This window comes from Martes martes, assembly GCF_963455335.1.
Source record: "Martes martes genome assembly, chromosome: 10".
In the NCBI taxonomy this organism is placed as follows: domain Eukaryota; kingdom Metazoa; phylum Chordata; class Mammalia; order Carnivora; family Mustelidae; genus Martes; species Martes martes.
The window spans coordinates 110,461,753-110,486,490 of record NC_137898.1 but is presented as its reverse complement, the minus strand read 5'-3'; the positions used below and the strand labels follow the sequence as shown (position 1 = coordinate 110,486,490).

Here is a 24,738-nt window from a genome sequence, read left to right as displayed (position 1 = left end):
CGTGATCCCAGGGTCCTGGGATCAAGTCCTGCGTTGAGTTCCTCGCTCGGTGGGGAGCCTGCCTCTCCCTCTGCTTGCCGCTTTGCCTGCTTGTGATCTCTCTCTCTGTCAAATAAATAAATAAGATCTTTTAAAAAAGGTGTAAAGGCTTTGGTTACTAAAAAAGCAAAGGGACAAAATTGAGCAGAGTTGTTCTTAAACGTGATAGGATATTATGCAGAGAGCACTGATCAGCTTTTTTCCATTACATGAAGAAATTAAATAGATCATCAAGGCATAAAGCTATCCACGAAGCAGGATAAAATCACTTTTTTTTTTTTTAAAGTAGGCTCCATGCTGGGCACAGACCCCAGCACGGGACTTGCAAGATCTGAGATCAAGACCTGAGCTGAGATCAAGAGTTGGACATTAACCAACTGAGCCACCCAGGTGCCCCAGGATAAGATCACTTTTTAAAATTAGAGCATGGGGACAGGAGCCTGAGGCTTGGTGTTTGATCAGAGGATAATTTTTCTTTATGGGCTAGTTTGAGTTTAGGACTGTTCAAGTTTGGGCAATAAGCTAAAAGATTTTTTTTTTTTAAAGATTTTACTTATTTATTTGACAGAGAGAGATATCACAAGCAGGCAGAGAGGCAGGCAGAGAGAGGGGGAAAGCAGGCTCCTTGCTGAGCAGAGAGCCGATGATGCAGGGCTCTATCCCAGGACCCTGAGATCATGACCTGAGCCAAAGGCAGAGGCTTAACCCACTAAGCCACCCAGGTGCATCAAGCTAATAGGTTTTTTTGAGACCCTTCCAGTTCTAGGAGAAAATGGAGTATATTTTAAAGACCTGACATTAACCAGTGGATATAAACCTGTTTAAATGGGATTAGATTTCAAAGGTTTTTAAAAAGAAGGCCCAGTATACTATTATATCTCATAATGTGATTTATTTGTGTCCCATGATACGCTTTAGAAAATAATGTTAAAGGTAAAAAACTATTTCACGTTTTTCTTTCTTTTTTTTTTTTTTAAAGGTTATTCCAGGATATGAAACACAGAGGCTCGTCCACATTATTGAAAGCACTTCCTTTGAAGCTTCAGCAAACAGCTTTTGAAAATGCATACTTGAAAGCTCTGGAAGGAATGAGAGAAGTGGTAATTTTAGCAATGCATAAGTGCTCTTATCATATACTTCTTATAAATATGTCATCTGTTACTTTACCAGTGTGACCTAGGACTGTGTGCATCCACCAGTTTATTAAAACAACTGTGTGACTTAATTGAAATTGGTTGGAATTGATCCAATAATGGCAATTTCTTTGGTTCAACTTATATGTACTATTTTTTTGTGGGAAAAACAAAATTTACTGGATTTTTATGGGAGTACAAATGGCTTTCTTATTTTATTAAAAATTTTTTTTTAAATTGAAGTAGGGCTAACCTACAATGTTGTATTCGTTTTGAGTGTGTAACATAGTAATTCTGTAAATTACTAGTGCCCATCTTAAGTATAGTCACCATATAGCATTATCACAGTATTATTGTGTATATTCTCTGTGCTGTGTTTTTCATTTCTGTGACTTATTTTATAGATGGAAGTTTATACCTGTTCATCTCCAGTCTCTATTTCACCCATCCCCCCACCCACCAGCCCTCTGACAACCACCAGTTCTCTGTAGTTAAGAGTCTGATTTTTGGTTTGTTTTGTTTTGTAGATTCCACATTAAGTAAAATCATATGGTGTTTGTCTTTTTTTTTTTTTTAACTTATTTCACTTAGCATTATACCCTCTAGATCCATCCATGTTGTTGCAGATGTCAGGATCTCCCCCCCCCCCAATGACTGAGTAATACTCCATCTCTCACACACACACCCGCACACATACCCACCCACCTGCCACATCTTTATCCGTTCATTTGTCAGTGGACACTTGGGTTATATCCATCACTGGGATATTGTAAATATTGCATAGGAGTGCATATATCTTTCAAATTAGTGTTTTTCTTTCTTCAGTAAGGTCCCAGTAGTGAAATTTTGGGGTCATAAGTGATTCCCATTTTCAATTTTTGGAGGAACCTCTACACTGTGTTCCACAGTAACTGCCCCGGCTTGCGTGCCCACCAGCAGTGGACGAGGCTTGCCTTTCTCCCACGTCCTCCCAACAGCTGTTATTTCTTGTCTTCCTCGTACAGGCCATTCTGACAGCTGTCAGGTGATGATAGCTCACTCTGATTTTGGTCTGCATCTCACTGATGATGATGTGTCTGTTGGCCATCTGTATGTTTCTGGAAAAATGTCTGTTTAGGTCCTCTGCCCATTCTTTAATCGAATTGTTTCTGTGTGGAGTTGCAGAAGTTTTTTTACAATAAATATTTTGGTGGTTAACTCCTTATCAGATGTATCATTTGCCAGTATCTTTTTTCATTCAGTAGGTTGCTTCTTAGTTTTGTTAATGGTTTCCTTTGGTGTGCAAAAGCTTTTCATTTTGGTGGAGTCCCAGTGGTTTACTTTTGCTTTAGTTTTCTTTGTCTTAATAGACACATTCAGAAAAATCTTGCTAAGGTCATTGTCCAAAAGGTTACTGCCTGTGTTTTCTTTTAGGAATTTTATGACTTCGGGTCTCACATTTAGATCTTTTTTTTTTTTTTAAGATTTTATTTATTTATTAGAGAGAGAAAAGACAAGCAGGGGAAGCAGCAGAGGGAAAAGGAGAAGCAGACTCCCCGACGACGAGGGAGCCGACGCAGACTCCCCTCCAGCACCCCGGGATCATGACCTGGGCTGAAGGCAGATGGTTAACTGACTGAGCCACCCAGGCTCCCCTCTCGTTTAGTTCTAACATCCATTTTGAGTTTTTTTGTGTATGGTATAAGAAAGTGGTCCAGTTTTATTTTTTGGCAGGTAGCTGTCCAGTTTTCCCAGCACTACTTATCGAAGATACTATTTGTTTTCCATTGTGTGTTTTTGCTTTGCTTTCTTTATGGTAGGCTAATTGACCACGTAAGTGTGGGTTTATTTTTGGCCTCTTTTTTCTGTTCCATTGATCTCTGTGTCTTTCTTGTATGCCAATTCATGCTGTTTCGATTACTGTAGCTGTGTAGTGTATCTTGAAATCTGGGACTGTGATACCTCTAGTTTTGTTCTTTTTCAAGACTGCTTTGGCTACTTGGGGTCTTTTCTGGCCCCATACAAATTTTGTAAGGTCATTTATTCTATTTCTGTGAAAAATGCTATTGGTATTTTCATAGGAATTGCATTAAATCTGTCGATTGCTTTGAATAGAATGGCCGTTTTAACAATACTCTTCCAATCTGAGGCATGATGCATATTTCCATTGTTTTGTGCCATCTTCAGTTTCTTTCATCAGAGTGTAGGTCTTTCTCCTCCTTGGTTAAACTTGCTCCTAAGTTTTTCATTCTTTTTGGTATAATAGTGAATGGCATTGTTTTCTTAATTTCTCTTGCTGCTACTTCGTTATTAGTGTATGAAAGTGTAACAGAGGGGCGCCGGGGTGGCTCAGTTGGTTAGGGCTGCCTTCGGCTCAGGTCGTGATCTTGGGGTCCTGGGATCGTTGCCCCACATTCGGTTCCCTGCTCGGCGGGGAGTTTGCTTCTATCTCTGCCTTCTGCTCCCTCTGCTTGTGCTGTGTGTGTGTCAAATAAATAAAATCTTTAAAAAAGAATGCAACAGATTTCTGTGTATAAATTTTGTATCCTGCAACAGTATGCTGAATTCATTTATGAGTTCTAATAGTTTTTAGATGGAATCGTTAGGATTTTCTACGTGTAGTATCATGTCATTTGTAACTAGTGATAGTTTCATTTTTTTCCGTAGCAATTTGGATGCCTTTTACTTCTTGTCTGATGGCTGCAGCTAGGACTTCCAGTACTGTGTTGAATAAAAATGTCAAGAATAGACATCCTTTACTTGTTCCTGATCTTAGAGGAAATGTTCTCTTTTATTCACCATTGAATATAATCTTAGCTGGGGGTTTTTTGTAGATGGCCTTCATTATGTGGAAGTTTGTTCCTTCAAAGTTTTCTTTGTTTAGAGTGTTTGTCATGAAGGATGTTGTATTTTGTGAAATGTTTTTTTTGCATCTATTGAGGGGACCATATGATTCTTGTTCTCCCTCTTGTTAATGTGACATATCATGTTGATTGATTTGTGAATATTGAATCATCCTTGTATCCCTGGAATAAATCCACTTGATTTCAGTGAATGGTCTTTTTTGATGTCTTGTTGAATTCATTTTGGTATTATTTTGTTGAGGATTTTTGCATCTGTGTTCTTCTGGGATGTTGGCCTGTTTTTTTGTTTTGTTCTTTTTTTAAAAAAAATTTTATTTATTTGTCAGAGAGAGCACAAGCAGGTAAAGTGGCAGGCAGAGGCAGAGAGAAGCAGGCTCCCTGCTGAGCAACGTGCCCGAGGCAGTACTCAATCCCAGTACCCTGGGATCATGATCTGAGCCAAAGGCAGACGCTTAACCAACTGAGCCACCCAGGTGTCCTGTTGGCAGTTTTTTGATTACTGATCAGTTTCCTTACTAGTAACCTGTCCAAAAATTATGTTTCTTCCTGAATCATTTTTGGGATTGTATGTTTCTAGAAATTTATCCATTTGTTCTAGGTTGTCCAATTTATTGCCATATAATTTTTCATAGTATTCTCCTATAATCCTTTGTCTTTCTGTGGTGTTGGTTGTTACTTTTCCTTTTTCATTTCTGATTTTATTTGAGTGTTCTGTCTTTTTTTTTCCCCCTTGACAAGTCTGACTAAATAAAGATTTATCAATTTTGTTGATATTTTCAAAGAACCAGCCCTTGGTTTCGTAGGTCTTTTCTGGTTTTTTTTAGTCTTTTATTCATTTCCTCTCTAGTCTTTCTTACTTCCTTCTACCAATTTTGCCCTTTGTCCTTTTTTCAGTTCCATTTGGTGTAAAGTTAGGTTGCCTATTTGAGACTTTTGTTTTCTTGAGGTATGCTATACACTTCCCTCTTAGAACTGCTTTTGCTATGCCCCAAAGATTTTGAATTACCATGTTTCCATTTTTGTTTCTATATGTTAATTTCCTCTTTGATTTCTTCACTCACCCATTGGTAGTTCAGTGGCATGTTGTTTAGCTTCTGTGTGTTTGTGTTATTGTCTTTTTTTTTTTTTTTTGTAATTTGTATTAAACTTCTGTGGTTGGAAAAGTTTGATATGACTTCAGTCTTAAAATAGCTTTTTTAAAAAAGATCTGATTAGAGGCTAATTTGGAGAATAGGGAATGGTAGGACGAAGTGGTTTTTAAAAAGTGTTCTAATAGAGAAGATTAAATTATGTTGGTCTTCTTTAGTGAACCTTATGATTTCCATATTTCTTTGAATATTTTTTTAAGATTTTTATTTGAGAGAGAGTGTGTGTCTACATGCGTGAGCGGGAGTGGTGCATGGGGGCAGAGGGAGAGGGAGAATCCCAAGAAGACACCCCACTGAGCACAAGTTGAGTTGGAGCTTGATCTCACATCTGTGAGGTCATGACCTGAGCCTAAAATATGAGTGGGACGCTCAACCAACTGAGCCATCCAGACACCCTTAGAATGATATTTCTCTTTAGTGACGTAATTACCTGAATGTTAGAAATTATTTCGTTATTGGGGCACCCGGGTGGCTCAGTTGGTTAAGTGTCTGCCTTAGGCTCAGATCTTGATCCTCGGGTCCTGGGATCCAGCCCTGTGTCAGGCTCCCTCTTCAGCAGGGAGCCTGCTTCTCCCTCTTCCTCTCCCTACCGCTCCCCTGCTTGTGCTCTCTCTGTCAAATAAATAAAATCTTAGGAAAAAAAAAAAAAGAGGGGCGCCTGGGTGGCTCAGTTAAACGTCTGTTTTCGGCTCAGGTTATGATCTCAAAGTCCTGGGATTGAGGCCCACATCAGGCTCTCTGCTCAGCAGGGAGGCTGCTTTTCCCTCTCCTTCCCACTTGTACTCTCTTGCTCTCTCTCAAATGAATAAATAAAATCTTAAAAAGAATAAAAGAAAATTTATTTATGTATGCCTTGGTATGCTCTTAAAAAAGATGTGAGACAGTTAACTAAATACTATTTAATTGATGATAGTATGAAACTGAAAAGGACAGTTGCATGAAAGAAGGAATTTCAAAAAAAAAAGTTTGAATAGATTGAAAAAAATGTGATTAATAAAAAACTTTATTAATAGAGATGTATATCGTATATTTTAAGATTAGCCTGTCTTGGGCAAAAAGGGAAAATATTGACCTGATAGAAATTCATTTGTAAAAAGTCCTAAGAAGTTTTACATCTTGAGAGCACTCTGTGAATCTGCATTGTAATAATAACAGAAGAAGCAAATTCTGTCCTAGACATCATTGACAGAAGCATACTGTCCTGAATCCGGGGTCCCCTGTACATTATAAAGGACAGCAAGCTTCTTGGGTTTGGTTCTGAGTAAAAGCAGCTTTTTAACTAGGATGTTAGAGCGTCTGTAGATGTGTTTCTCTTAAGCTGGTGGAGGAGCTGATGTAGTGGGGGACTCCTAGCAGTCTGCCAGTGATGGCCATTTAGTAAAGGAATCTGGTTCCTATTTTCATTGTTCCAGAAAAACAGAAGTAGGGTCAGTGAGCAGCAGAATTTTCAAAATGTGAAGAGAAGCTTTCTTTTCTTTTTAAAGATTTTATTTTATTTTTTTAAGATTTTATTTATTTATTTGACAGAGATCACAAGTAGGCAGAGAGGCAGGCAGAGAGAAAGGAGGAAGCAGGCGAGCAGAGAGCCTGATGCAGGGCTCGATCCCAGGACCCTGCGATCATGACCTGAGCCAAAGGCAGAGGCTTTAACCCACTGAGCCACCCAGGCTCGCCTAAAGGTTTTATTTTTAAGTCATCTCTGTACCTGATGTGGGGCTTGAACCCACAACCCCGAGATCAAGAATCCCATGCTCCACCAACTGAGCCAGCCAGGCCCCCTGAGGAACTTTTATCAATTTTAGCTAGTTAAAAAAAATGTTCACGTCTATTGGGATATTATAATGATAGGTCATTAAGTTAGAAGCATGTATTCTTTTGTCTAGCTGCCTAGTTGTCTAGGATTTTATTTTCACTTTTGACAATACATGTGACAGTATTTTTTAAAGTATAAAGACCTATCAAATAATAAATATAATGAAAGCATCGTGGGATATATACTTGGTCATGGAAAAGGAGCTTATAATCATTCTCACCTTCTTGCAAATTTTTTCTTATTTTAAGTTGTTTTAATTCCAGTTAACGTAAGTGTTACATTAGTTTCAGGTGTTCAATACAGTGACTCAGCACTTCCATACATCCCCCGGTACTCACCATTACAAATGCCCTCCTTAGTACCCATAACCTTCTTCTTCTATACTATTTTCTTTTTCTTTTTTTTATGTTATGTTAGTCACCATACAGTACATCATTAGTTTTTGATGTAGTGTTCCATGATTCATTGTTTGCGTATAACACCCAGTACTTTGTGCAGTCTGTGCCCTCCTTCATACCCATCACCGGGCTAGCCCATTCCCCCACCCCCTCCCTTCTAAAACACCCGGTTTGTTTCCTGGAGTCCATAGTCTCTCATGGTTCATTTCCCCCTCTGATTTCCCCTCCTTCATTTTTCCCTTCTTTCTCCTAATGTCCTCCATGCTATTCCTTATGCTCCACAAGTAAGTGAAACCATATGATATGACTTTCTCCCCTTGACTTATTTCACTCAGCATAATCTCCTCCAGTCCCATCCATGTTGATACAAAAGTTGGGTGTTCATCCTTTCTGATGGCTGTGTAGTATTCCATTGTGTATATGGACCACATCTTTATCCATTCGTCTGGTGAAGGGCATCGTCCACAGTTTGTTAACCCATCCTCACACCTCCCCATTGATAACCATCAGGTTGTCCTTCTTGCGGGTTCTTTCTTGTTTTTCTTTACTGCTTTAAACTTTACTGAAATGCTTGTGAATTCTTTCCATAAGATCTTATCAAAAACAGCTATTCCTCTACAACAACTTAGATATTTTCTCAGATCTCTGGCCTTGACTCCATCGCTGTGAGATTTAACAGTGGTCAGTGGCTGCTTATTAAATGTTATAATGGGTGAATAGATTTTAGACTGATAGGCTTATTTGCAATGTTTGTATATTTACATTATATTATTATTTTTGAAATTCTTTTCAAGTCCCACAGAGCTGAGAACCCTGAACTTTTGGATGAGATCTATAATAGAAAATCTGTTTTACTGATGACGATAGCTGTGATTTTATGCTGTAGCCCGGTCTGTGAAAAACAGGCTTTGTTTGCACTATGCAAGTCTGTGAAAGAAAACGGATTAGAACCTCACCTCGTTAAAAAGGTACATGTAGATGAATATTTTTTATTATCCTCCTTGTGTGACTTTTAAATAATTTAAAAAGTTAAAGCTTACTTTAAAGTGGCACTTGTTAAAGACTTGGAGACGATTTTATTTTTTAGATTGGGAATATTATAAAGTAGTTAATTCTTTAAATAGTGTATGTTTATTTGGATGCAGTGTCATTTTTTCTGTTAAGCATTTCGCAAAGTATTCATTGAACTAGCAGGGATGAACGACATCTCTTTCAGACCATGCCCTCTGGAATTGCTTTTATTGAGGAAAACACATGGAGAAAAAGAGCAGTAGCAGGTGTTTTGCCTGATAGATTCTGGGTTACAACCTTGGGATCTAGCAGGGCCAGAATTCAGATGAGGGAGCGGGGAAACCCCTAAGGTGTGAGACTAGGGAAGGAGCACTTGGGTCCAGTCGTGTAGTTGCACCAGCATGGTATTGTAGAATGCTCGCCTCTGCCCTAGTCTAGCACCTCAGAGTTCATGGTTTGAAAAGTTCCAGACCTTTCCATTGTAGACGTTCGTGTGATGAACCAGTGATAGATCAGTGGCCTGATTTCCATGGAACTGGCTAGTAGGCCACCCTGTAGGTCCTTAGTCTCACACAAGCTAATCTCTCACCTCTCAGTATTAAAACAAAAAGTTTTGTTTCTTTTTTAAGTATACCGCTACACTACTTAATTATTATTTTTTTTTAAGATTTACTTATCTTAGAGAGGGAGCAGGGGAGTAGAGGGAGAAGGAGAAGAGAATCCCAAGGAAAACCTCCCCTCCCTGCCCCCCCACCCCGAATGCAGAGCCTGACATGGGCTCCATCTCATAACTCTGAGATCATGACCTGAGCCAAAATCAAGAGTCGGACGCTTAACCGACTGAGCCACCCAGCCACCCCTCCACTACCTGATATTATAAGTGGGTTATAGTGGTTGGATTTTTCTCATTTAGATCTAGGACTGAGAAGAACTATTGTTTTCCTTTAGACCTTCCTTTGAAATATAATGAAAGGTTGAACATAGCAATATATTTTTTCCATTTTTATTCATTTAACATGTACTAAGTGGTTGCCGTGTGCTATGCTCAGTGCTAATTATATTAAATATGTCTTTCTCATTTAGTCTCTCTGAAGTCCAGGCACTGTTATTATCCCCATCTCCTAGATGGGGAAATCAGGCTATAGAATGCTTGAATGATTGCTTCAAAGTTATACTGTAAATAAAAGATTTAAGTGATTTATTTTTCATTGTTTTCTTAAAGCATTGACTTTTTTCTGATGTGTGCAGGTTTTAGAGAAAGTTTCTGAAACATTTGGATATAGACGTTTGGAAGACTTCATGGCTTCTCATTTGGATTATCTGGTTTTGGAATGGCTAAATCTTCAAGATACTGAACATAGTTTATATTCTTTTCCTTTTATTTTACTAAATTACACAAATGCTGAGGATTTCTATAGGTAGGTCTACCTATGGCACATATGAAATATGTTCATTTTAAAATTAGATGGAAATGTTTGGCAGCCCCTTGCCTCCACCTTACACACACGCACATTCATACACCCACACACCCCTCCATGTGCACGTGCACACGCATGGAGCTGGAAGCCTTGTAGTAGGAGAGGCAGGGCTGCTTGTTTGAATCGACGTGTATGGAAGAGAATCACTAGACTTAGGGTCTGGTCCTAGCTGTGCCGATGATGAGCTGTGTGAGTTTGGGCAAGCCATGGAAGCACCCCCTGGGTCTTTGTTTTTCAGTCTGTACAGTAATGGAATTACAAGGTCTTGAAGGGTTCTTTCAGCTTCAGTGTTTGATAATCTTCCCTATGACAAAGATAAATTGTTTCTCTTTGCTGTTGCTTGTCTATGGACCATTTTGTCATTATTTTTATTAGATTTAAAGTTTAATGTAAAAATACAACTTTGCTAATTCTTAACTCTTGAGAAGAAAATTTTGAAAATGAAGAGGATTGGAACAACTAAAGAATAATGTTTGGGTATCAGGATGATGGGAAAATAGTTCTTAATTATTCAGTGGCCGTTCTTTCATTTTGGCAATAACAATATTTACGTTAATAGTTTGAATTTGTAAATTTCTTTCACATTTCATTTTACATAAATGAAATAATTTTGCATCAGTCGGTTATACAAAAGAAATAAATGTAGTTCACAATTTTTTTGATCATAGAATTAGGGTGGTATAGTCTCAGATCTGTTTCTTGTATTTGATTATTTAGAATTTATTTAACTTCATTTCTCCATTTATAGACTTAGAGTAAGAATGCTTAGTGATCTAGATAAGGTGGCGCTCTCATGGTTACTAAGTAAAGGATTTTTTTATTTTAAGAGCTATGTTACAAAATTTGACAGAAGTTATATATAACATATACTTTAAAATTTTATATTTTCAGATCATGTTACAAGGTTTTGATCCCACATCTGGTGATTAGAAGTCGTTTTGATGAGGTTAAGTCCATTGCTAATCAGATTGAAGAGGATTGGAAAAGTCTTCTAGCACATTGCTTTCCAAAGATTCTTGTAAATATTCTTCCTTACTTTGCCTACGAGGGTCCAGGAGACAGTGGGATGGCACAGCAGAGAGAGACCGCTGCCAAAGTCTATGATACCCTTAAAGATGAAAACGTCCTGGGAAAACAGGTATGGCTTCACTTTTACCTACTAATCCTCTAATTTTTCCATCCATCCATCCTTCCTTCCTTCCTTCCTTCCTTCCTTTCGTAGGCTCCAAGTCCAACATGGGGCTTGAACTCCTGATCCCTAGATCTGGGTCACATGCTCTGCCAACTCAGTCAGGCAGGCTCCCTGCCCTTATCATAACCTAATTCGTTGGAGATATAACTTCACAGTTTTAACACTTTTCATCATTTATGCGGTAAAATTTAATGTGCAGTAATTCCTGTCTAGGATAGGCAACCTGTGAATTTTTTTATTTTTTTTTTAAATTATTGATTGATTGATTGATTGCTTCTTTTGATTGGCCTTTTTTTTTTTTAAGTTTTGTTTATTTATTTGACAGACGGAGATCACAAGTAGGCAGAGAGGCAGGCAGAGAGAGAGGGGAAAGCAGGCTCTCCACAGAGCAGAGAGCCCGATGCGGGACTCGATCCCAGAACCCTGATATCATGACCTGAGCCAAAGGCAGAGGCTTTAACCCACTGAGCCACAGGCGCCCCTTGATTGGCTTTTTTTTTTTTTTTAAGATTTTATTTATTTATTTGGCAGAGAGAGAAATCACAAGCAGGCAGAAAGGCAGACAGAGAAAGAGGGAGAAGCAGGCTCCCCGCCAAGCAGAGAGCCCACTAGACTTGATCCCAGGACCCTGAGATCATGACCTGAGCCGAAGACAGAGGCTTAACCCACTGAGCCACCCAGGCACCCTTGATTGGCTTTTTAAATGAAATATTTTTAATCAGAAATTTTTTAAAAACCTTTGGAATATTTTTATTGATTTTTTCCTTAAAAATTTTTTTTTTTAAGATTTTATTTATTTATTTGGCAGAGAGAGATCACAAGTAAGAAGAGAGGCAGGCAGAGAGAGAAGGAAGCAGGCTCCCCGCTGAGCAGAGAGCCCATTGTGGGGCTCCATGCCAGGACCCTGGGATCATGACCCGAGCCGAAGGCAGAGGCTTAACCCACTGAGCCACCCAGGTGCCCCAAAATTTCTTAATTACTTACTGGGGTGAGAAGAGCTGCCGGCCTGGGTTTGTGAGGAACTAGTGACTTACATACTTTGGGGTTGGGGGAAGTAAAGACAAAGTGAAATTCCAAAAGGATTTTCATATGCTAAAGAAGACTGACAGGATGGGGGAGGCCTGGCTATTGTCAAGCTAAGGTTGTTTTTCCCTTTAGTGAGGCACTAATGATAAGACAGTTGGGAGTTTCCTGGAGGAATTTTAAACTGTGTATCTCAAGTATTTGTCATTGGGCTACAGGAAATTTAGTTTTATCTATATTTCCTTCTGCCTTTGTTTCTCATATCATTTCCCCCTGAATAGTTTCGACCCTTAAAATCTTTAGGATTGCTGAGGGTGGAAGGTCTTACCTTTTATAACTTCTTCCTGCTAAATCAGGGCGTAGAGATGTCCCTACCTGTGGGTTGACAATGGTCGGGTGGGTTTTTTTTTTTTTTTATAAGATTTTATTTATTTATTTGAAAGAGAGTACATGAGCAGGGGAGGGACAGAGGGAGAAAGAGAATCTCAAGTAGACATCCTGCTGAGTAAAGAGTCCGATGTGGGGCTCGCTCTCACAGCCCTGAGATCATGACTCTCTTGAGCTGATGTCAAGAGCTGGATGCATAACTAACTGAGCCACCCAGATGCCCCAAGTGGGGAATTTATATGTCGGAGTTACCAAAGGCAGAGGCGGCTAATCCAAGCTAGACAACATATAGCTGAACCTCCTTGAGTAGAAAGGATCGTCTTGTCAGCTGGAAGTTATGGCAGGGAAGGAGCCTTGGCACCGGCAATGGCAACAAAATAAGGTTAATATTATTATGAGAAAGAGAAGCCTGAACAAAAGACCTTTGATAGCTGGCCGTAATTGTCTTGCAGTCCCGGAGCTTTAACCGATCGCTAAAGGAAAGAGAGATCATTTAAAGCGTTAATTTCGCTCAATCCTGTTAGATTTTGGTGACATTTGGAATACATACACCACATTCTGTTTTTATGTTAGTACTTGTTTCACCTTCCGCAGCAGTGAAAAGATCTTAATGCTATTTTGATAGTTATTTAAGGCCTTAATGGCATAGCAAGCAATTTCATTTTGTAAGCAATTATGTAATTAATAAGAGGCACCTTTATAGAAGCAAAAGAAAAAATAGTTTAATGGCTAGAGCTAATTATAAACCCAGTGTTGAGTCTCGCATGTTTAAAATCTAACCTCTACAAAGGTATGTTGTTGAAACACTTTTTCCTCTATAACAACCTTCATTTTTAATCAGAGATAGCCAGATGAAGTCCAGTTCGATTGTTAAGTCCCGTTTTAACAAAATTGTCCTAATAATTTACATAAGCAAAAGTAGGGATAGATCATATAGATCTTTTAGAATCTGCTTTCCTGGAACTTCTTATAAGGAGTCTCAACTGAACTTCTGGTAGCCTCTGTAGGCCAGAAGCCAGGCAAAGTGCTTGCCATCAGACGTGCCTGTGATACCCGTAGGTTTGGGCAAATTCCTCTTCTCGAGCTTCCCAAGGCTTCCTGAGGTTCTTGCTCACGCCAGGGAGTGTCATTCTTTACTCCCCTGGTGCGGCTGCTGGGAACTGTGTAAACAAGGGATCAGGCCAACCCTTCCAACAGGCTTTGTTAACTTCATGCTTCCTAAAGCCAGCCTTAGTTCCTTAAAGCTTTGTGGTCGTATCCGAGTCTGTGCGTGTCTCTCAAATATGGTGTTCCAGTCAAAGCTGTGGTAAAATAACCAGTATTTCTGTGGTGTGTTGTCGTGAGGAGAATGGATTCTTCTTGAACTTGTGCACATGACTGTGATTGCTCTGTAAGAAAGAAAGCTCTCTGAGCGTTTCTGAATTTCAGAGGATTCAGGTAGGAAGAAAAGTTGAATGCTTCAGTTTCTTCACAAATAAATGTCACATTTCTGTAAGTCGTAGATATCTTAAGGGAAAGGTTCTTCAGTCTGGTAGAGTAAACATTAGAGAACCAGCAATGTTTCTGTTGTTTTTTTTAAAGATTTTATGTATTTGAGAGAGAGAGAGAGAGAGAGGGAGTGAGCACACACAGGTGCACGCACCAGTGGGATGGGGGAGAGGGAGAAGCAGACTCCTGCTGATGATGACCCGAGCTGAGGGCATCTGCTTACCCACTGAGGCACCCAGGTGTCCAGGAACCAGCAATGTTTCAAACAAGAATTACAAAAACCATCCATATTACTAAGTCTTGTTTAGTTTGAATGCAGCTTTTTAGTTAGTTCTGGAAATTCTACCAGTTTTAGTTCTAAGATCTTAAAGATAATAAAAAACCTGTTTTGGCAAAAGCCCTTTTTATGAATCTCTTTAAAGATGAAACATGTCACAATAGAATGACTATAAATTAGAAAAGACTCCAAACTGCACATGATTAAAGATCTGATGAGAGGTTACAGTGTAGCTGGCAAGGACATCTCGTTATTTGTGTGAAACATAACACTAAACATTAAAACTTATTAAAGCATATTAAATGTATGTTTAACATATTAAAACTTCAGGAATTACATATGTTCTCTAGAATAGTTTTAGCATTTACCCAGACATAACCAATGGCTTGTCATTATTTGTTTGGCAGTGCTTCCAGAGAAACTTACCATACCAAATACAAAGGCCTAATGAGTCAGAGACTTCATTTACAATTTAAATCCTGAGAAGTTTGTTAAAAAAACCTTAGAAAGTTATAAAACACATGCCTGAATAGTGGATTACAAATCATTACAAAGCTTAAAACAAAATTATTTATTTAACCAAGATGACAAGTATGTAGGGTTATATAGTTGTTAGCATAACTTAGCTCCTTTAATATTTAGAAGCTTTAAGGAAGTGACCAAAGACTTGATAAAGAGATAACGTAGAAACTGGTTCTCTGGGCAGACAAAAGAAAAAAACCGTTGTTTACATTTTCTTGTCAGGTGCAAATCAGCAATTGAAAACTCTCTGAACAGAGAGAAAAGCAAAATGTCAGTGTTATACCAATATACTTTTAATATCCATTCGTTTCAACTTTAGTCCACCACATATAAAATTCTTTTCCAATTCTTTTCCCCTCATAAACCTTTTATAGGTTTTTCATTCAAAGTTTTTTCCCTTATATCCCTTATTTCCATTAGTCTTAATTACACTTAGAAGAATTTTAACTTTTTGAAACCTTGGTCCCCAGTGAAAACTACAGTAGAATCCAGTTGTGAATGTCACGCAGGAATTCTTTAGATGCAGATTTATGAATTAAACACAAAGCATGTTTTCAAACACTCAAATGTTCTTCATTTCTCTACAATAAGAAGCCAAAAACCCAAACCTACCTTCAGTAATCAGTGCTTTACTATCTTACTTCATTTGACAAAGACCTAAATGTCCAATGAATTCAGTGCCGTTTAAAGCCTTAGGTTACCAAAGACTGTCTTAACGATAACCCAGGAAACCTTAGAGACAGAAAATTAATCATCATTTTAAGTCATCCTTTTGCTAAAAAATTACAGCAGAGTTAATATGAGCTTATTTGACCTTTAACAAACCTAGATTTTAAAAAGTTAATGCTGATAACTCTAAAAACATGTCTATCTTAATGAAACAACAAACAAATTAGCCTAAATACCGAATATATTCCACCTGTGTCCACTTGAAAGTCCCTCAGTTTGTTCCCTGTAAAATTTATTTTAATTGGCAGTAATAAATAGCAATAATCGCGCCTCGGATAAACCTCATTGGCTACGATACTGCCACTGCGCAAAGCTTGGCAGTAATAAATAAATGCAAACTGGATGTTAAATTTCCGCCAGTACTGAACAGAGTGTAGGAAGTGTTCCTCTTTACTTTTTAAGAAGTATGATCTCAAGGTCCCATGCCCCGCTCTTGCTTTTTCCCATGAGACTGACTATGTGTAATATACTTAGAAATCATGTTCATTGTTTGTCTACTCTGCTATAAGTACTCTGAAGGGAGGATTTTTTACTTTTTTCTGTTTTGCCAGTGTATCCTGGCTACTTAGTATGTAGTGAGTACTCATTATTTGATAAAATATGGAGTCAAGTAAAAAAGGATCTACGACAACTTCTGTTTGTTTCATAGTAATTTAGATACATCCAAAATTATTTGAGGGAACTTAAAACACAAACTTTTTTTTTAAAGTAAAAGAAGATTGGTTATTCTCAAGGGTTTGTTTTTTTTTCTTTTAATGTAAATAAGGATGACTAACCAAGGTTGGCTGATGTTAAAATTACAATTGGCTAAACGTCAAGAGATTTTTTTTGTTTGCCCAGTTACTGTATTGAACCAAGAAATGGAACATGGAGTTTCTCACTTGCCTTGGTGGACCACTGCCATTCGGAGTTAGATCTAAGTCAGTATGGAGGCAAATGAGCTCCTTTCTCAAAAGACACTTGAAACAGAACGTTGGTGCTTCAGAGGTTATGGAATTTATGAAAGATGCTGCTTTTATCCCCTCCCAGCCATCTCCCTGCTTCTAAGCAGGCGTAATCTTACTACTTTTTAAAAATGTACTCAAACTAGGGACCCCTGGGTGGCTCAGTTGGTTGAGTGTCTGCCTTAGGGTCAGGTCATAAACCCAGCGTCGTGGGAATGAGTCCTACGTTAGGCTCCCTGGTCAGCGGGGAGCCTGCTTCTCCCTCTGCCTGCTGCACCCCCTGCTTGTGCGTGCTCTCTTTCTCTCTCTGACAGATACATAAATAAAATCTTTAAAAATAAAATATTTTAAAAAATAAATGTATTTAAACTAAAAGATAGCAATTTGCAGAATCCGAGTAAGTCAAGGAGGGGAAAATAATGACACTGAGGCCTGATTAAAACATCAGTGTTAAGAATGGAGAGAGGCAAACTTGAAACTTGGTTAAAGACCTAAATTATTGTTACTTAGTTCGAGTTGGCATTAAGTTGTTGTAAGTTTGCTTTTTCTTTGGTTCTCTAATATACACTTTGTCCGAATCAGTCTTCTAGATTCTTTCTTCTGTGCGTAAGTGTTGGTACAACTATTATTAGTCTCTGAGCCTCTAAAATTTGTCAGTTGTCAAAAGCCTGAGATATTAACAGTTACAACATTGGTGGGCTGTACCTAGACACCTATGTAATTTATATGTCCCTTAGCTAAACATTACAGGTCTTGCTTATTGTAGAATGGTACAAAACTCATGAAGCCACTTGCCATTCTGTGTGTAAGGAAATTCGCTGATGTTTCCTCCGATACGAAACAGAGGCAGCCAGTTTGTCCTTCCTTATCCCAGATTCGCTTTGAAGCGAGGCTGCATTCTTAAAAGGGCTGCAGCCTTGGAAAGGATGGCCGGAGTGAAGCATGAGCCTGAGGGAAGGGCTAGGATCTTGACATTCGATTCTTTTTTGTCCCGTTTTAAACCATTTCTGTTGTGAAGCAGCACGTTTTCACATCTGCTCATCTCCTTGTGCACCCAGTGAATCAGCCATTTACCTCTTAGTTTTGAGCACTGTGATTCCTTAGTTGGAGAGCTAACAAATCCACCTTTAAGTCTCCACGATCGTCGTTCATTTGGGTGAGGTATAGAGCAGCGGACCCATTCTAGATTTCTACTGAATTTATGTCGTGTGTGCGGCCCCGGGTAACAGGAGTTGGATCGATGACGAGCCCGCTCTTGTCCGGGAGGGTTTCCATTTACTCTTGTTGACGGGGGTTGTGGGGAGCAGCTAGCCTCAGAATTGGGGATATCAGCCAAGTAGAAATCTGGGGAAAAGTCATGAGGGGAAGGCACTAGGAATTCTTACTAGTCAATCATTCCAAAGTAAGATGGATTTTCCAAGTAAATCAAGGGTAAAATGCAGTTTGAGAAGCAGTGTAGGTCAGTGGGGAATTTGGTTGGCAGGAAAATCACTAGGTTGAGGAATTCAGTGCTACACCTGAAGCCTTAGTCAGTTAAAATGATTCTTTAAAATTATTTCTTATTTTATTTGAGAGAAAAAGTGAGAGAATGAGTGACAGAGAGCACAAGCAGGGGGAGCAGCAGAGGGAGAGAGAAGCAGGCTCCCTGTTGAGCAGGGAGCCCAATGTAGGGCTCGATCCCAGGACCTGAGATCATGACCTGAGCTGAAGGCAGAGGCTTAACCAACTGAGCCACCCCAGCGCCCCTGATTCTTAAAATTAAACAAGAGTCAGATAAAGGGAGTCTTGTTGGGTATGATTTCCTTACCTTCCTCTCAGGCTGCAGGCCGGTTGCATGCAGAAGGAGTTAGCTCTAGGTCTTGCACATCTTCGGTGTTTGGTTATTTATTTCCTTTTTTAGTCCTGGATTAATTTTGGAAGTGATGCAGTAACATTAGTCCCTCAAACTGTTTTAAAAGGTCACAGACGTGAAAACTTAAATGTTATTTTAATTTTGTATCCTTACAGATTGATCATTTATTCCTTAGTAATTTACCAGAGATTGTGGTGGAGTTACTGATGACGTTACACGAACCGGCAACTTCCGGTGCCAGCCAGAGCACGGACCTCTGTGACTTTTCAGGGTATGGTATTTTAAACTTAGAGAGTTGGCTGCAGTTTCAGAATTTCTTTGGGAAGTTGATTGGTTGATGCCTTCAGATGTCTCTTTCAGTTTTTAGGCACGTACTGTGTTTCCTGTGTAAGCTACTTGAGAGCACCCTGTACTCACTATGTGCCTTACTGTGCTAGCTGTACAAAAAAGTAGTAGTATCTACCAAAGTGATTTCACTTTATAATTTCATTTCATATAAATAGTGTCTGATCGCCAGTCTCACAATATTAATATGGTTATGGCGGTAGCATAGAGCTTTAATTCAGAGCTAAAGTGATACCAAGGCTCATGTGTAGAACTGCCATTAACTTCATTAAAGATTTCTTAAATCATTTAAAATTAAGTCATGGAGGGTAAAGGTATTAGGATGTTCTGACTGATAATGTATAGAATGTGATAAGTCATTTGTGATTTTAGTAAAAGCCTGGTGTTTCAGTAGGAAAATAATTGTAGAACCTGGGGTTATTATAATCTCAGTTTTCTTTCTGAAACTTCACTGGTTTCTGAAACTTCAACAGAATCTTTTTTTTTTTTTTTTTTTTTTTTAACAATTTTGTTCTGAAAATGATGACTGCTTTTTTTTCCTATAACTTGTAGGGATTTGGATCCTGCCCCTAATCCACCTCATTTTCCATCACATGTGATTAAAGCAACATTTGCCTATATCAGCAATTGCCATAAAACCAAGCTGAAAAGCATTTTAGAAATTCTTTCCAAAAGCCCTGTAAGTATACATTACTATTATAATAACTGATGAGAGAATTCCTTCTTTTTCAGCTAGAAAATCTGTGTAAGTACATCTTAAAAGAAAAAAAAAATAAAGGGAAAACTTGTCTGAATAAATCAAGAGCACTCATTTACAAGTTTATATCTTGGTATTTTACTTGTCAGTATTAATTGAAATATGTTGTATATGAAGCATGAATTTCAGGATACTTTAGTCATACATTGAGTTAGGGAGTATATATTTTTGAAAAGTACTGTTTGCTCTCTGAAAACTAGGTAAATTGACAACAGTTTAAGGTACTATTTCTTAATGTGGTATTTGCCTTCAATATCAAACCAAAACAAAATTCTGTAATTTATTATTTTGAATAGAAAATATATTTATTATAGTTGAGTATACATGATTAGATAAGTTTTTTATCAATTGTGTCTTTATTTTCTAGGATTCCTATCAGAAAATTCTTCTAGCCATTTGTGAGCAAGCTGCTGAGACAAATAATGTTTATAAAAAGCATAGAATTCTTAAAATATATCACCTATTTGTTACTTTATTACTGAAAGATATTAAAAGTGCCTTAGGAGGAGCTTGGGCCTTTGTTCTTCGAGATGTTATCTATACTTTGATTCATTATATCAACAAAAGGTACGTAATATATTTAGACTAATATATAAGTTGTTTTTTCTACCTTATCTTAGTTGAAATTTTATAGTTTCAGGAGGTAGAAGTGGGAGTATTGCTTCCTTAATATTGCTTTATAATATTTATACCCAATATTTTTTAAAAATTACATTACTTATCCCTCCAACTCTAGAAATATTAAGTACTAAGGGTCTTCAACATTTTAAAATAAACGCATTTTGAGTGGCTTGATATATATTTGTCACTGCAGCAGTTCTGGTCCCCAATTCCTGTATGTGGGGAGGGTGGTGTTTCTCACATACACATGCAAGGAACCCTCCAGACACCAGCTGGGTGTCCTGCATTTCAGCTCCTGATGGTTGCTTAGCCTGCGACTGACGGCTCCGTCCTGAGAGACTGCCTGCCCCTCCTTCCTTTCAGATGCCAGCTGTGCTTCTGACCAGCCAGCTCTACCCTGCAGGTTCCAGTGACCCTCTTCCTTGAGTCTGATTCATTTGCTAAATTTAGAAAATTCTCAGAACTCAGGAAACCTGTTAACTGACCGAATTACCAGTTTATTATGAAAGGGTGTGGCTCAGGCACAGCCAGATGAAGAGACGTATCAGGGAAGGGGGTGGAGCTTCCCTGCCCTCTCCAGGGGCACCGCTCTCCCCACATCTGTATGTGTTCACCGATCTGGAAGCTCCCAAAGCTGGTCCTTTTGGGTTTTTATGGAGGCCTTGTGACAGAGACGTGATGGATTACAGCACTGGCTAGTGGGTGCCTTGTGACAGAGACGTGATGGATTACAGCACTGGCTAGTGGGTATTGACACAGCCTCCATCCCCACTCCCCTCCTTAGAGATCAGGGGAGTGGGACTGAGAATTCCAACCCTCTGATCACAAAGTTGATTTTTCAGGCAACCAGCCCCCATCTTCAGGTGACCTAGTGCTTTCAGAAGTTAGAGACACTCTTCTTGCCCTCATCACTGGTGTTCCTGGAGTTTTAGGAGCTTTGTGCTGGAAGCAGGGATGAAGAGCAAAATATGTTTCTTACTATGAATCACAGTATCACAGTTAATGTAGATTTTGGGTATATGTTCAGTTTAAGCATCTTTATTCTTTTGAATTGATTTTGATGATGTTTCTATTATTTGTTTTCTGATTAGTACATAACATTGCCTTCAAATGTGAATTCTTCAGAGCAGACAAAGAATATCTTTTTCTGTTTTGTTTTGTCATAGTTTTCTTAAAATCCTTATCTAGCTCTTACTATAAGATTTACAAATCTAGTCTGGATAGTGAATCAGCATATATGATTTGCAAGTAGTTTATCCCATTCTGTGCATTGTCTTTTCACTTCCCTGATAATTTCTTTTGATGCACAAAAATTTTTAATTTTTTAAAAATATTTTATTTAATTATTTGACAGAGAGGAAGGTCACAAGGAGACAGAGAAGCAGGCAGGGAGAGAGGGGGAAGCAGGCTCCCTGCTGAGCAGAGAGCCCGATGTGGGGCTCGATCCCAGGACCCTGAGACTGTGACCTAAGCCAAAGGCAGAGGCTTAACCCACTGAGCCACCCACATGCCCCCCCAAATTTTTAATTTTGATGGACTCTGATTTCTCTGGGGGTTTTTTTGTTTGTTTCTCAAGCTTTTGATTTTTTATCTAAGAATCCATTGTCAAATCCAAGTTCATGAAGATCTACCACTATGTTTTATTCTAAGAGTTTTCTAATTTTAGCTCTTGTATTTACGTTGTGATCCATTTTAATTTTACATATGGTATGCAGTAGGGGTTCAGCTTCATTCTTGAGATCTAGTTCTAGTTCTAGTACCATTTATTGAAGAGACTATTTTCCCTGTTGAATGAACTTGTCGTTTTTTCTTTTCCCTGTTGAATAAACATGAATAAACATGTCAAAATCATTTGGCCATTGATGTGTGGATTTATCTATGGATTCTCAATTCTGTACCCTTGGTTTGCCCTTATGCCAGTAACACACTGTTTTGATGACTATGGCTTCATACTAAGTTTTGAAATCTGGAAGTGGGTATCTCCCAACTTTGTTCATCTTTTTCAAGATTGTTTTTGGCTATTTGGGGTGCCTTGCAACTCCCCTTTGAATTTAATGACCTGACCAGCTTTTCCATTTATACACAAAAGACTATTGGAATTTTGAGTGAAATTGCATTGAATATGTGATCATTTGGATAGTGTTGATACCTCAACTATTTGTCTTATAATCCATGAACATGGGATGTCTTTCCATTTATTTGGACTTGTCTAATTTCTTTTATCCTTGCTTTACAGTTTTCAGTGTACAAGAGTTTTGTATTTTTGGTTAAATTTATTCCCAGGTGTTTAATTCTTTCAAATGCTATTGTAAATGGAATTGCTTTCTTAGTTAACATTTTAGATTGTTATTGCTGATGTACAGAACTAAAACTGATTTTTGTGTGCTGATGTCATGACTTGCGATTTTGCTAACTTATTTGTTGGCTAGTAGATTTCTTGTGGATTCTTTGGGAATTTATATGTGTATAGAATCATGTCATCTATGAATATAGTTTTACTTCTTTTTTTCTGATTTTAATGCCTTTTAGTTCTTGTCTAATTACTTTGGCTGGAAGTTCAATACAGTGTTGAATAGCAGGGATGAAGTGGGCATCCTTGTATTGTTCCTGATTTTAGTAGGAAAGCTTCCATTCTCTCAGCATTCATTATGCTGGCCTGTGGGTTTTTCATAAATTACCTTTATTGTGTTGGATAAGTTCTTACCCATGTCTTTCTGCCTGTTTTTATTGGGAAAGGAGATTGAGTTTTGTCAAGTGCCTTTGCTGTGTTTATTGAAATGATCATGTATTTTCCTTTATTTTATTAATGTGGTGTATTACATGGATTGATTTTCTTCTGTTAGCTCACTCTTGTGTTCCCGGGATAAATCCTACTTGCTCATGGTATATAATACTTTTAATAAGCTCTTACATTCAGCTTGCTTGTACTTTTTTAAGGAGTTTTAAATCCCTATTCCTTTTTTTTGGTAAGATGTTATTTATTTATTTGGCAGAAAGAGAGTGCACACACAGTACAGGGAGCTACAGAAGGGGAGAGGAAGTAGGCTCCCCACTGTGTAGGGAGCCTAGATGTGGGATTAGACCTTGGAAGCCTGGGATCATGACCGTAGCTGAAGGCAGACACTTAACCAACTGAGCCACCCAGGCGCCCCTTAAATCTATATTCCCAGGGGACATTGAGAATTAAGATTTTCCCGTGGTATATTTATTTTCTTTGGTATTAGAGAATTTCTGGCCTCCTAAAATGAGTTAGGAAGTGTTCACCACTATTCTGTTTCATGAAAGAGTTTGAGAGACTGCTATTAATTTTTAAGTATGTGTTTGGTAGTGTTTTTCTAGTCCCCCCACCCCCACCCCGCTGGTCTTCTTTTATAATGTAGGTGGTTACTGCTCCGTATTTTCCGCTCAGAGGTGCCTTTGCTGCATTCCACAAATTCGGGTGTGCTGTGCTGCTGTTTTCATTCGTCTCTAAGCTCTTCTGGCGTATTTAAAACAGGTGTTTGACGTCTTTGTCTAGTAATTCCACTCTCTGAGCTTCCTCAGAGACTGTTTTGGCCTATATCTTATTTCTTTAAATGGGCCATCCTTTCCTACTTTCCTGTTTCTTTGTATGCAGTGTGATTTGTGTTGAAATAATGGATTTTTTTACCTTAAAAATTTCCTTAATTAAAAATTCGTTACATTGGTTTCACGTGTATAATGTAATAATTCAACAGTTTTATACATCACTCATCAACAGAAGCATCCTCTTAAACCTTTATCTATTTCCCCCATCCCCCCCCCCACTTCCCCTTGGCAGGCACCAGTCCTCTGTAGTTCAGAGTTTGTCTTTTTGTTTGTTCTGTTTCTCACATTGCACATACGAGTGAAATCATGTGGTATTTGTCTTTCACTTATTTCACTTAGCAGAATACCCTCTAGGTTCATCCGTGTTTTTGCAAATAGCATGATCTCATTGTTTTTTATGGCTGAATAATAGTCTACTGTGTGTGTGTGTGTGTGTGTGTGTGTGTGTTGTTTACATATTCATCCATTGATGGACACGTGGGCTGCTTCTGTACCATGGCCACTCTAAAAAATGCTGCTGTAAACATGGGGATTTACATGTCATTTTGAATTGTTTTCATCATCTTTGGGTAAATACCCAGTAATGGAATTATTGGATTAGATGGTTATTCTATTTTTAACTTTTTTTGAGGACCCTCCAGACTGTTCTTCACAGTGGCTGCATCAGCTTGCATTCCCGCCAACAGTGCACGAGGGTTCCCCTTTCTCCACATCCTGGCCAGAACCTGTTGTTGCTTGTCTTTTTGATACCAGCCATTCTGATGGAGTGAGGTGATATCTCACCGTGGTTTTGATTTGCATTTCCCTGATGATGAGTGATTTGGGGCATCTTTTCATCTTTTCATGTGTCTTTGGGGCATTCGTTTGGGGAAGATGTCTATTCAATACTCTGCCCATTTCTTAGATTATTTTTTTAATTGTCGAGTTGTGTAAATTCTTTATATATTTTGGATATTAACCCTTGTCACATATGTCATTTGAAGATATCTTATATCTTTCCTAGTTGTTTTGTTGATGGTTTCCTTTGCTGTTCAAAAGCTTTTTATTTTTATGTAGTCCCAATGATTGTGTGTGTGTGTGTGTTTGTTTTGGTTTATTTTTGGGTTTTTTTTTTGCTTTCCCTTGCCTGAGGAGGCATATCTAGAAAAATGTTTCTTTGGTTGATATCAAA

At 38.4% G+C, this 24,738-nt stretch overlaps 1 protein-coding gene across 1 annotated transcript in view; it reads left to right on the top strand.

Annotated features, from left to right (window-relative positions):
* Positions 1-24,738, top strand: part of ATM (ATM serine/threonine kinase) — a 127,344-nt gene that overhangs the window by 44,797 nt on the left and 57,809 nt on the right. The window contains exons 25-31 of the mRNA XM_080816705.1: positions 1,019-1,139; positions 8,169-8,342; positions 9,634-9,803; positions 10,755-11,001; positions 18,433-18,548; positions 19,175-19,301; positions 19,747-19,946. Coding sequence (XP_080672831.1) covers positions 1,019-1,139; positions 8,169-8,342; positions 9,634-9,803; positions 10,755-11,001; positions 18,433-18,548; positions 19,175-19,301; positions 19,747-19,946 — 1,155 coding nt within the window. The remainder of the gene's footprint in view (positions 1-1,018; positions 1,140-8,168; positions 8,343-9,633; positions 9,804-10,754; positions 11,002-18,432; positions 18,549-19,174; positions 19,302-19,746; positions 19,947-24,738) is intronic.